Genomic DNA, 12,754 nt, shown 5'->3' on the forward strand with positions numbered 1-12,754 from the left:
AAGGCTTCAGACAGCGGGGGACGGAGGGGCGGAGGGCTGGAGACTAGTTGCAGTGGGTTTACATTTCCAGCTCCCGTTCCCACTTTGGTTCCGGCATATTGCCTTATCAGCTGGTATAGCTTAGACATGGCAGGCGACATGGAAAGCGAGGCACGGTACCGCCTGCTGTTTGATATTACAAAATAACGTCCTATTCAGTTGCCGTCCAATCACCGCCGCGCACGATGGTCGCCCGCAGTGGTCCGACCTGGACCTGGCCCTTTGGTGCGTGACACAGCGGCGTCGAGCGAGTGAAGCGGCCCGGCCCAGCGCGATAGGGTCAGTGCCAATATGCTGAAAATTTCCGGAAAAGGTCGGCAGACAATCAAGCCCGATATCTGTCAGAGTTAGTCAAGGGGATGGCAGGTCCCAACGGAGTCGGTAAGCGCCGGCAGCAGCTCAGCGGCGGCAAACTTCAGTCAGCCGGCCAGCGGCGGTAGACGTCAGCTTGCCAGCCAGCGGTGGCAGAGGCCAACCGGCTGGCCAGCGGCGGTAGACGTCAGCCGGCTGGCCAGAGGTGGTAGACGTCAGCTTGCCAGCCAGCGGTGGAAGAGGCCAGCCGGCTGGCCAGCGGTGGTAGACGTCAGCCGGCTGGCCAGAGGCGGTAGACAATCAGCTTGCCAGCCAGAGGTGGTAGAGGCCAGCCGGCTGGCCAGCGGCGGTAGAGGCCAGTTGGCCAACCAGCGGCGGTAGAGACCAGCTGGCCTGCCAGAGGCGGTAGAGGCCAGCTTGCCAGCCAGCGGTGGCAAAGGCCAGCCGGCTGGCCAGCGGTGGTAGACGTCAGCCGGCTGGCCAGAGGCGGTAGACGTCAGCTTGCCGGCCAGAGGTGGGTAGAGGCTAGCCGGCTGGCCAGCGGCGGTAGGCGTCAGCCATCTGGCCAGAGGTGGTAGACGTCAGCTTGTCAGTCAGCGGCGGTAGAGGCCAGTGGGCCAACCAGCGGCGGCAGAGGCCAGCTGGCCGGCCAGAGGCGGTAGAGGCGGCCCCTCATCGCTGAGGCGGCAGATCAGATACATGATTCCTCCGGAGATGTCAGAAGTCCATAAGCCGCCTGTCGTCAATGAGTCCTGAACACAGAGAAGACAACAGGTGTTACAGATATTGCTAGATAGTAGCCAACCATGGTGATATTCACACGGCATTAAGCCGAGGACAGGATGTTTTCCTTGGGAGCAAAGATCGGCGAACCTTCAAAGTGAATTCTCTGATCTTAGTGCGCACTTCCGCTCTTTGAATGATGGCCGCTTGATCACCATCTTGCTCTCGGAGTGAGCTCATGTTCGGTATCGAGGCAGTTGTGCCGTGTCTGCGAATCCTGCCGCGAAGCCCGTGTGATCGGCGGACGTCCGTTTTCGCGTGGCGCCTATTTGACGCCACATACATTAAGCTTGCGCTTGAGTTTTATTCCCACTTCTGCCTACGTTGACGTGTAACTGTAATATACTGCGCCCACTCGCTATCACAGCATAGTTAACCCACGGTAGACCTTTTGAATAATTGTGTGTACTCCTGTCGGGCTGGGCTGGTGTCGCCCCTGACTGCTATGATGTCGTGCTGTGGCCGCACATGCCGTGGCGGAGGGTCGACCGACTGGTTCTCAGAGCTTGGGTCTTTAGAGCCAGGCACGTGATTAGGCTCTTAGCCAATAGCGAGCAGCTACGTATGCCGGCTGGTTTTCCCGGATGAATGCCATCGCTTGCACATCACTTGCGCCGTGTGCACACACCAGCATCCTGGACTGGAACGCTTGCATATAATTACTGCCGGGGGGTGATACCAAGGTGGATTTCTTTAGGTGCGATAGAACCGTGAACGATTAGCCTTGGGATTACATCCATGAATCACCGTGGCCTAGCTCAGCATACAAAGAAGAGGGTCGTGATTCATCACTTCCCAGACTTGAAAATGGACATTGTGGTCTTGCAGGATACTCATTGCAAAAAGGCAAAGAAGCAACTTTCAGAAACAGTTCGGGTCGTCGTATATCCGTTTTCAAAGGAACGCAAAACGCTTGAGTGTAATGTTGCCGAGGCGTAACGTGAAGATTAAAATATTGATCGTCAAACATGGCGCGAACGGTAACTTAGTGAAACTAAAGTTGGTCTCTAAAATAAGACATTTCAAACTCTACTCATGACAATTTGTGGGCCTAATGATGACAGTCCTGTATTTCTTCCGTTTTGATGATATCCGTAACCTAACGGATGAAATGCGGGAAAACGACATTGCAACCGGTTGCACCGTGCTGAGGTTACGATGTTGCAATCGACCCAATTAAAAACACGTTTCAATACGAATGTAATAATTGTCACCGGCAAGATAGAGCCAAACACACATAATACTATGCACACATAATACTGCGCATAAGCTAAAAGGTACTTCTAGAGAGCTCAATAAAACTGCCGATAAGATAACACGGAGAAGATATAACCCTACCGTCAAGCCACCCAATTAAACTGATTACTGGTCTCATCTGACAGCATCACATGTCTTATGTAAGCAAAAACTAAAGGGTTTGAAGGAAAAGGATGGTTTATGTTCAATATTTCACTGCTATAACAGCGAAGATATTCGGACATAAATGAAATCCTGCACGATATATTTTTTTTAGCTGAGATGGCCATCTTTAAGATTATTCACTGTCTTACCCTTCTTAAGACCTCAACCGCTTTAGTTTCTGAGCTAAACGTCGACGGAGATGTGCAGATCATTTCGGAGAGACCATTTTAAGGTCATCCAGGCATTCATGACGTCATAATAACATCATTGAGATCTTGCCATTCCATTAGCCATGCAGCGATCGGGGCCAAGAAAAGCAGAACCACCGAGTCGTTTATATCTGGCCTTTGTGAGTACGATTCCTAAATACAGCGGCCTTCAATTGGCTCCCGATCAACGTTGTGCAAGATACGATGACGTAATCAAATAATGGCGTATTCAGGAAATATTTGTTAAATAAAGAAATAGTGTTGTCTAGAGAAGTTTTCCCACTTAAAAGTTTGTCAGTAGTCATAAGTAAGTTCATTTAACCATGTCTGATGCTTACTTCAATATCTTCAAATGTGGAACATTCCCTCTAAATATCGCGCCTTGCATACATCCGGAGGGATGATACTAGCGATCTGTCCAGGTGGTGCGCAGCGTTCCAGTATTTGTTCTCACAAGCTCGCAGTAAAGTCATCATCGTTGGAACTCAGTTACCACTCGAAGCCATGCACATAAATGCCGTGGTAAGTTGCCCCCGCTCTGTCGAAGCTACCATCTCAATCTTCTTTTTCCTTCTTTGGGCCAGGACTTCGCTTGGTTTTGCCTGCACTGTTGCTATGCCTGTTTCATTAACTCTTGATGCTCTGTGAGGAATGGAAAGTATGGTATGGAGAAAAAGGCACTTAAAACGCCCGTCTTTCCCATCTTTTCTCACTATCAACATCCATGAACAAATTTCGGACGCCTTATTGTCGGGACTCCTGCCAGCCATGCGTTATAAACATTGACCGTGGGAAGCATCATCTGCCGAAAGCTAATCCTTCTGGACTCTACTATAGCTAAGTGGGGCCCCAGACAGGCCGACCGAAAAATATTCACTTTAAGGCAAATGACAGTTCTATCGTTAATTAAACAAGACCCCGCTTGCCTAAACGTAGCAACGCGTCGACAATGAGAGGCGCCGGAGGGCCGTGGTTTATGAATTTGGCGGTGGTAGCGCTGGTACTTTTGTCGTACACATCACTGCCTTCGGCGACGAAAGAGAAAGGTGGCAGTAGTTGCCCTTTGTTTTCTTCAATTGACAACCCGAGCCCCGTTCAGTGCGACACAAGCGTAATCACCCGCACCTCAGGGCTCGGGCTGTCAACCGGCTGGTTGCGGCCGAGTGGCCGGGACTAGCACTGCTGCGTTGGTTGTGCTGGTCCAGTTTGAAACATCGGTACCGGCATTGAGGCGACGCCAGGCCCGGACTGACAGACAGGGCAGCGCATCCAGAGAAGGACGGATCACGAAGAGTAAAGAACACTGCGCTGTCAGGCTGCACAAAATATATTATAACGCCGTTTTCCTTTTCCTTTTATTGGGTTTAGGGCGTTTCGGCCCATTTGGACCATTTCACGCCTTGGACAAAAGAGAATTTAACAAAAATTATCTACGAGCATTCATATCAGGTGAAGCATGTTTGCACGTTTGAGAAAACTGAACGAAAGATTAAGCTAATGTGGATCATCGCCTAAAAAAATTATTAAGAATAATTCCAGGTTATGTTGACGGCATTTTGCTATCTGTGCATATGTCTTGCTGGACTGTGATGCCATCTTGGAGTCTTGGAATGGTTTTGGTATGAAAACTCTAACTTCATAAAGGAGGTAACCAGCTGTGAGTGTTTCGGGGAGTCGGGTGCTCGGGAAAGTGAAAACAAGCAGGCTGGTGTCGCGACGCTGGGCATCTCTGAAGGTCGTCAGACGTCGGACATAACAAACATTTTCACTCCCGAGCTCCACCAGGATCTCCTCCTCCGTCATCAAACGGAGCTCAGGCGCGAAGATAGTGCCTTTGGTAGTGTTTCGGGCGTGGTGGAGAGACACTTTGACTTGCTTGCCACAGAATTCCGTTGTTTTGAGAAGAGCCCTGTTCTGTGCGCAAGTGGTTGTTTTAATGACGAGTGATCCGCTTGCCGGTGCTTCAATTTTCAGGTCGCATGGGCCGTAGACAGCCTGAATTTGCTTTGGTGGCCAGAAAGCGTTGATCTTTCGAAACGACACATATTCATCCCAAGGTTGGACAACGTACGATCCGAGAGGATCCAGAATTGGCTCAGAGGGCAGGCAAACACTGGTCATTGTCGAGCGAGGGTCAGCATCAGGGCGAGCAGGCGCCCGAGTGGTCAAAGAGGAGCGAGGGTCGGAACCGGGGGCGTTGGACAGAGACGTCTGCTGTCCAGCCACCACGGTGGAAGTGTGCGTTTCAACGGTCGTGGCCTGGGGCGCGCAAGAGTCATCAGGCGATGCCGCGGCCAAAGCGGGGCGGGCAGCACATCCGTCGTCTGTATCCAAGGGCGTATCAATGTCGGAGGCCGGGTTCGAATCTGTGTCAGTGTCATCCTTCTTGCGTTCTCCGTGCTTCCCCGTAGTGGCTCGGCGGAAAGAAAGTTACTGAACTCGAGTGAAAAATGCAGGTTCTGGACCAAGAGCAAACAAAAAAGCAACGAAAACGACGATGAGAAAAAAGGGCTCCCTGGCAGGTGGCCGCAACAGGAGCAACCGCTTCTGTCATAAACGGTATTGCCAATCGGGCACAGCCAGCGAGTGGGTCATTGTTCCTTGTGTGTCTGTGTAACGCCGTGGCTCGGGACAGCTATATCATTTCATACCAGCAACATTCTGCCTAGTTATGATTGCCGATATGATTGAGCTGTCAAACAATAGCTACATTAGCCATCATCTATCTGTAAACAAAACATTCATACTATTGTCCAGCATAAAAACAATTCAATAACTTCTTGAGACGCTCACGGTCCTTAATAGGTACCTAATTCCTCTAACACACCACAGCACTCGTTGGCGCTATCTACCGGTGACCGCACTCTTTTGGGTGTTGACATTGCACCGCTACAGTGTAGCTTGTAGAGGGATGCCCGTCTTTCCTACCATGGCCGTATTGCCTCACTCTCCCCTAACTATTCAATACATATGTTCCTCGATACGTTATCATTTGATTGCGCCATGGAACGTTTCCACGCCATGAAAGGGTGACATCAGAAGGCTGCTAAACCGACCATACGAAATGGTCATTGTAGTGGACGCGCTGACTCACTTGTAGTACCTCAACTTCTCCCGAGGTGTCGTGCTTATCACTGCGGTGTTTCCAGAACGCAAATAATCAAATGTGCGCGTGTTTAGTCCCTTTCTCGTGGTATTCTTACACATTGTGCTGTACTTTTATTTGGTTGACTTGCACTCACATACTCGGCTATCGCGCTCTTCTATTTTCAATGTACATGACAAAAAATGTTTTCAGCTGCGTATATGTGACGTCATGTGGCTGTGTGCTGTACGGTTACAACTAGAAATAGTTGTCATATTTTTCCAGCATGAACAAAAACGGGAGATTTGTTTGTATTTGGCATTTCAGCATATGATCCAAAAATGACGCAACCACTTCATTCCCCTGAACGAAATAGTGGGTACCGCAGACAGTTGACAGTAGCACGCGTAGATAATAATGTTGATGAAGCTGGCAATCTGGCAGGAAAAATGACTGCAGTTGAGGTTGTTTCATTAGTTAGTGTATTCGAGAACGGAAACACGCCTGAAGTATCACATATGAGATGAGATGGTCGTTCTGGTTATTCAGGAGGCGCACGAGATGAGCGCCGTCCTGCGCTTGTGAACAGTGTGCCGCTGAAACTGTCTGGTGGCATGTACAGGTATGTTGCACCTAACCTGGATCCTGAAAATGTTATGATGTGCTCGTGCCTTTAACTTATTGAAACCAGAAGTGATTCTAGCCCCTGCAAGGTGGTGGTACTTTCAAGTTATTGACCAAAACAATTGCGATATGATTAAAAATATGATGATCCTTGTTTGTTCTGATCTGAATGCAAAATTGCATTCTTAACAGGCAACAAGCTGTGTTAAGTATATTAGCATCCACTGGCTTGTGGCAGCCTTTTGCACAAAGTTATCCAATGGAAATCAATATTTTTCAATTATTTTGTCATTCACACCTAAACCAAATTTGCTGCTAAAATTTTAAAAGTCCTTCATGCTGAGGCGGAGTAGCACGGGTGTCATTTGATAACTTTTATTCTGTTAAGGCGGACGGCACCGGATTGGAGTCAGAAAGCTGGGGAAAGTGAATCAGCGGGTGTAGTGGATCTGGCTTGGCTAGACTGGACTGGGCCGGATCCTGATTGCTCAATCCGTGAATTGATCTACGGCTGATCACCCAAAAATGTTCAAAATAGCCGCATGCCCACGTCTTAGGTGAGCCCATCAAAAAGAGAAGAAAGCTGACCATGACGCTACGCCATCAACAGACATCATCAAAACTCCCTTCAAACCAGCTTAAACACTGTCAGCGAATCCGACGCGCTCATTCTCCACGTCGTAGGCCGTGTAGAACTGCTGCATGAACAGCGTGCCGAAGATCCATTGGTCAGTAACCATCGGAGCGCCGATAAAGCCGGAGGCGCATGTCTGCTGGTCGCCATCAATTGGCAGAACGAATGTGTACTGCTGCGGCGTCATCTCCATCGTGCGCTCCCCGATCTTCATCTGCAGGGTGGGCAGGCCGCTCAGCGTGGCGCAGTCCAAGAGGTAAAAGCCCGGAGTGCTTGGCACCGCTGTGCCGCCCAGGATGTCACTGACCGCCTTCGCGCGCTCATAGGACACCATGAAGTAGGGCGAAGTGGAGGACATGCTGACGCTGCAGCCGTCCGGGCAGAGCGCCGCCTCCGGGTGGCCGTCGAGCGCGATGCTACCCGCCATCACCGTCCAGGAGAGGGCGGGATTCACAATGCTCACCCAGGTCATATCGCCGCTGTATAGGTCCTTGTTGACGGCGCCGAGGGTGAGCTCGCCGCCCTGCGGATCGCGGCCCAGCCACAGCCCGAACACACGCTCCGGGATGAGGCCCTGGACGAACATGCTCGTCAGCAGGGTGTCGTTGCCGAAGCCGAGGCCAAGCATGCCGTCATTCGGTGTCATCTGGTCGAAGCTGTTCTTGTCGGAGGTGCCCTCGCCAAACGTCTGGGAGGCAACAGAGTTGCCGGCTATGTGCAGTGAGTCCGTGGAGAGGATGCCACTGATGTTCTGGCCGGGCAGGGCGAATGGTGTGCCGTCCTCCTGTGGAAGGATGGGTGTCAAGCAGGTGACCTGGTGGGGGAGCTGTCGCACCTTGAATCAGAAGGTCTGAGGTTCGAGTCTCGTGGCGAGAACCTCACGTAGGCCACAGTTTCTACATGGCATAGTGCCATCAGTGTCCTCTGTGGTTGACTTTTCAGATCAGTAACTGGAAACTTGTTTGGTTGTTAACCTGCGTTGTGCCTCGGTTGCGAAAATGTCGTAGAAAAGCAAACACATAGAGACAATCTGGTTTATTTGGAACTCATAGGGTACGGATTTTTTTGTTTTTATGATGGTTGGAGGAAGACACAATGCGAATATTTCGTTTATGTGCCAATGATCTACTCATATGCTAGGTGAAAAATGCATAGAACTGCAAATCCCTTTGCTCAGTATTGGCTCACACCAGAACTTTGCGTTGACGTGAGACGAGGGCCTGCTCGAGACCATGAAAACGTCCTCTCCGACGCGATGCCATGCATTTCGCGGCCTATTTTAAAACTAGAAGGCGCTCCTGTATCTTCAAGCGACACGACTAATCCGCTCTATGGATATCACTCACGCGTTCTTACCTTGTAGGTGTGTGATACCGATGAGTCATACCGCCTGCGTATCTTACACCCCAGATCTTTGCATTTGATGGACGGGAAATAAACTCGGGCATTTTCTACGCTGACGACTACCGACATGACCTGGGGAGGCGTCCCCACGGCGACGTGTCCTTGGAACATCTGAATTCCATGAAACATAGACAAATCTCTTGGGACACCGACTTCTGAAAACCGGTACGTTTAGCATACAGTCAAGCGCCAGTGTGCCACGCCCAGCACAACACGTTCTCACCCGGTTGCGAACCAACGTAGAGGACGAAACGTTTAATTTCTGCGACTGCTTGGTCGTGTTATTCTCAATCAGCTGGTCGCACGCATTGACTGACCTTGGCCCTGGAGTTCTCCAGCAGCAGGCTGATCGGAGAGGAGTTGCCGACGGCGACCTCCAGGGTTCCGAGGCACGCGCAAAGCAGCACCACACGCAGCATGGCGGCTTGTGAGGATTTTACTTCGACCAGGTAAATGCAAACTGCAAGAAAATACCAATGCTACGGTCATGTCAGACTACACTAATACAGCTGGGTTAGCCTCCACAACTTGAGGCTGCAATGAGTGCATATACGAGAGTAGTGCAAATCGACTTCGCTTTCTCTTCATTAATGGCTGAAGAGCATTAATGCCTTGAACCACGGGCTTCCAGCACTGAGCCTCACGTTACAGCGCGCTGCCCGTGTCTCCAACGCGCAGAAAACGATACGCTCAGAGCAGGAGTCGGCATTCACCGCTCATCAGACGAACAGGATTCAGGAGCGAACTCCAACAAGCGGATGTCACACACATTTGGACCGGTCAGCAGCTGTCCGGCCACTACGCTCACCAGTAATAGCCCGCAGCCAGACGACAACAACGGGAGAGCAAGGCACCACCTGCGTATGCCGGCCAGCTCTATCGCAACACACCGTGCCGAGTTTATATACCCCCCTGCGATAGGCCCGATACCTGGTGGCCAATGTCGCAAGCTCTATCATGAGCCACCAGAAGCCCACGTAGTGTTGCCGGCAGGATGGCGATTCACACGCGTGTTGTTTCCCACTCTTCCTGCAAGCTTCGTCTGGCGCAGACTGCTACCACGAGCGCCATGCGTGCGAGCAATTTGTGTCCCCACGCCCCTGGCTTTGAACGGGTGGCGTTCTGCGCATACAATTTTGCATAGGGAGTCAAGTTGCACACTTTTGCACGTAGTGCATGGGAGGCGGTTTCTTCATTAGACAATGCGGCGTTTGGTGTTACGTATTGCGCTTGCATGCCTAAGCATGTTATATACAACCATCCCTGCGTGGGGCGGGCACCGGTCACATGTCCGCACGGAAGTGCGTACCTATGGCATAAATACAACTTGACTTTTTTGTTTGGAGAGACCAAGCAACGGCATAGCATGAATCATTAAACTGCGCTGCAATTTATGACGACAGTATTGGGTGCATATCAACGCAGAGCAGCTGGCCTAACTGCCCGTGACGCACTCTCCGTGCACGACGATCATATCACCAAGGCAGGAACGGCTTGTCACGCCCGTGGATGCGGTCTCTCTGGCAATACTTCCGACTCGATGAAAGACCGACGCTGTTTTCAATGCAATGGTTTGGCCGCACCGTGCCGCGTCTGCATTACTGCTTGTCATCCGTGAAAATAACTGGGCTTGATTACCCGACCGTTTGGTTCGAATTATCCACCGCGCCTATCTGTGAGCATATCTCAAGCGCGGCTATGTAACCATGAAATCACGACAGATCTTTCAAGAATGAGCGCCGATAGTTAACATTCGGTGATGAGTAATTCATAGGCATTTTCGAGAAAACAAATTAACTTCTTACCACGGTTTTCAACCGCTTTTAAAGTTATTTGAAACCGTGATAGCCCAATGGCGGACGCAGGGTAATCATATGGTTACTAACGCCGGCACTTGCGTGGTAGTGGTGGCAAACACCAATCGATTGCATTTCGGCTGTAACAATGACAGCAGTTATTTATAGCCTAAGGCTAAGGTATATCTTGCTAAATAGACCACAAACACCTTCGTATTTTCACCACCAAAGAGAGCAGATACTGGCCAGCTCTCACACGCATTAAATTTCAGTGCTCGTTGGCCATTGAGGCCACGGTGTATGCATAGAGGCTTATCTCCGGGGAGAAGGAAAAGTGGCGTGCCATCGAAAACTGAGGCGAACGGAGACATCCAAAGGAGCACCCATACTTCCGTGGATCGAGGAATTTGGAGACCATATCTAGTCTTTGTTCGTATGGTCAAAATCTCTCATCCAGAGGCGGTATGACAGACATTGCATAGGTGGAGGCGAGAACGCTAATATTACGGTAAACGAAATAAGCCTGCGTGGTATGCACGCGTCCCCCTCACGGCCCAGTGCCGGATCGCCATTGTCAAAGAAACTGGAAAAAATATTCAACCGCCATGGAGATCGACATAGTTTTAAAGAGATGGCCATCATTTATCATTGTTCACTGATATATCCTGCTATGAGTAAGGAGGTCCACGGAACATGAAGTGTCTAATTGTGTCTAATCGAATTAGGACTTGTCTTTGTGTACGCGTGATTGTAGGAAATTTCAATTGACATTGACTGGTATCCTCTGTTTCGATAAAGTCGCTTCCACTGGCCAGATATTTCGAGTGCCCCGAATTTTTCGTGGCAGCGCAAAGTTGTCGGATGACTCCAAAACATTTGTCATCATTAATTTACCGCTCATATCGCAGACGTCTCGTTAGCGTCAGTGAAAGGTCTTCCGATAAAGAGAAATCGTCAGCACTGACAGCAAATTTCGAACACGCTGACTGCAGACATTGTGCAAGCACGTACTCGTTCACAGTTTTAACGAAGGATTGAGAAGGGACATTCGTATCACAGATGGAATCAGGGGCGGGGGAGGGGTGTCATCGTGGGATTTCCAGTGGTGAGATGCTGAGCGGCTCAGTACAGGGGCATGACGTCACTGGAGCCCTCCGGCTCCGGCGACGTCGCCACATCCCGGCGGAATATGACATTCGACGCAGTGTTTAATGTTTCAAAGCTTGATTTAAGTGTGAAGCAAGGGTGCAGCGTTCCTGTCAGTGCTTCTAATGACTTGACAGTGAGGTATGCCTTGGCATCTGCGGCACGACTGGCGCTGCGATCCCTACCGACGGACGGGACTTCCCGCTGGCCTGGACCGGCGTCCGGCCAGCTTAGTGTGGCCCGCCGGTGGTGATTCATGCGCCAGAGCTAGCGAGTGAATCACCCACAGCTCTGTGGGACTGCCGCGCCGCCGGCGTTGTGTTGCGTATCAGATGTCCGGTGCCGGCGTCGTGTTGTGTCTCAGATGTCCGGTGCCGGCGTTGTGTTGCGTCTCAGATGTCCGGTGCCGGCGTTGTGTTGTGTCTCAGCGGCGGTACTTCAGCTCCGATAGCACGGCTGGTGCGCCGGCGGTAGCGGGAGATGTCCGGTGCCGGCGTTGTGTTGTGTCTCAGCGGCGGTACTTTAGCTCCGACGGCGCGGCTGGTGCGCCGGCGGTAGCGGGAGATGTCCGGTGGCGGCGAACTCGATGGAGCGGCTTCGTGGTGACCCGACCGATCGGCTCAGCTGCCTGCTCTCTCAACCGAATATTGCATCCTTGTTATGGAAGGATGCGGCTTCTTCGTTCAAATTACTCAATGAGACGTGGACGTTCTTCGCTGTTGCTGCCGTTCACTGCTGGTGCGTCACGCTTCTATTACGCTGGATGCGGCGAGCGCTGGCGGGCCAGCATTCGCGTGGCTGAAGATCGCGCCATGTCACTAGCGCCATTTACACATGGATAGCACAACTGGCATCCCGCACACGCACGGCGCCAGCGGTGTGACCTGATGTCTTCGGAGATGTTGCGCTGCGTTTGAAATTCCAGAGACCGTACGCACATTTGCGTGTTCTTCACTCCTTGTGATAGGAATGAGGAGGCGTGGGCAGCTCGTAGTGGGGTGTGAAGCAAGGACGCAAGAACCGGGGGGGGGGGGGGGGGGGGGAGGGGGAGGCAGTATGGGTAACTCACACACACCCCCATCCCCAACTCGAAGGGCCTATGGATCATTCTGGCATATCAAAGGCCGATTCTAAAATGTAAAGAGATTATGTGAGCCTCCAAAAGTACACTCCTCTCGTAGGCTCGGACTAACCCATTTAGGATTCATTCTGCCCAAGATAGCAAATTTGTGAGCCTGTAGAGGACTAATTCTGATTGAAAAAGGTCCGTTATTGATCTGTGGTGAGGGCCCATCCCAGCCTATAGAGGTCCATTCCCATC

General features: G+C 51.2%; 1 protein-coding gene across 1 annotated transcript; it reads right to left on the bottom strand.

Moving 5' to 3' along the window:
- Positions 1–6,812: 6,812 nt before the first annotated feature.
- Positions 6,813–8,605, bottom strand: LOC119093579 (aspartic proteinase A2). The gene is made up of 2 exons (XM_037216553.1): positions 8,444–8,605; positions 6,813–7,871 (listed from the first exon to the last, which is right to left on the bottom strand). Exons 1-2 carry the CDS (start codon positions 8,600–8,602, stop codon positions 7,092–7,094), a joined length of 939 nt encoding a protein of 312 aa, XP_037072448.1. The 5' UTR covers positions 8,603–8,605; the 3' UTR covers positions 6,813–7,091.
- Positions 8,606–12,754: the final 4,149 nt, after the last annotated feature.

This window comes from Pollicipes pollicipes, unplaced genomic scaffold, assembly GCF_011947565.3.
Source record: "Pollicipes pollicipes isolate AB1234 unplaced genomic scaffold, Ppol_2.1 Scaffold_4002;HRSCAF=4701_pilon_pilon_pilon, whole genome shotgun sequence".
Taxonomy (NCBI): domain Eukaryota; kingdom Metazoa; phylum Arthropoda; class Thecostraca; order Pollicipedomorpha; family Pollicipedidae; genus Pollicipes; species Pollicipes pollicipes.

What these genes read in the sequence shown, in the direction of transcription:
- LOC119093579 (XM_037216553.1), bottom strand. Translation starts at nt 8,602, where the DNA reads ATGTTCCAAGGACACGTCGCCGTGGGGACGCCTCCCCAGGTCATGTCG. An exon ending in CGGTATCACACACCTACAAG is followed by an intron (nt 7,872 to 8,443) that starts GTAAGAACGCGT and finishes ATCCTTCCACAG; the next exon opens with GAGGACGGCACACCATTCGC.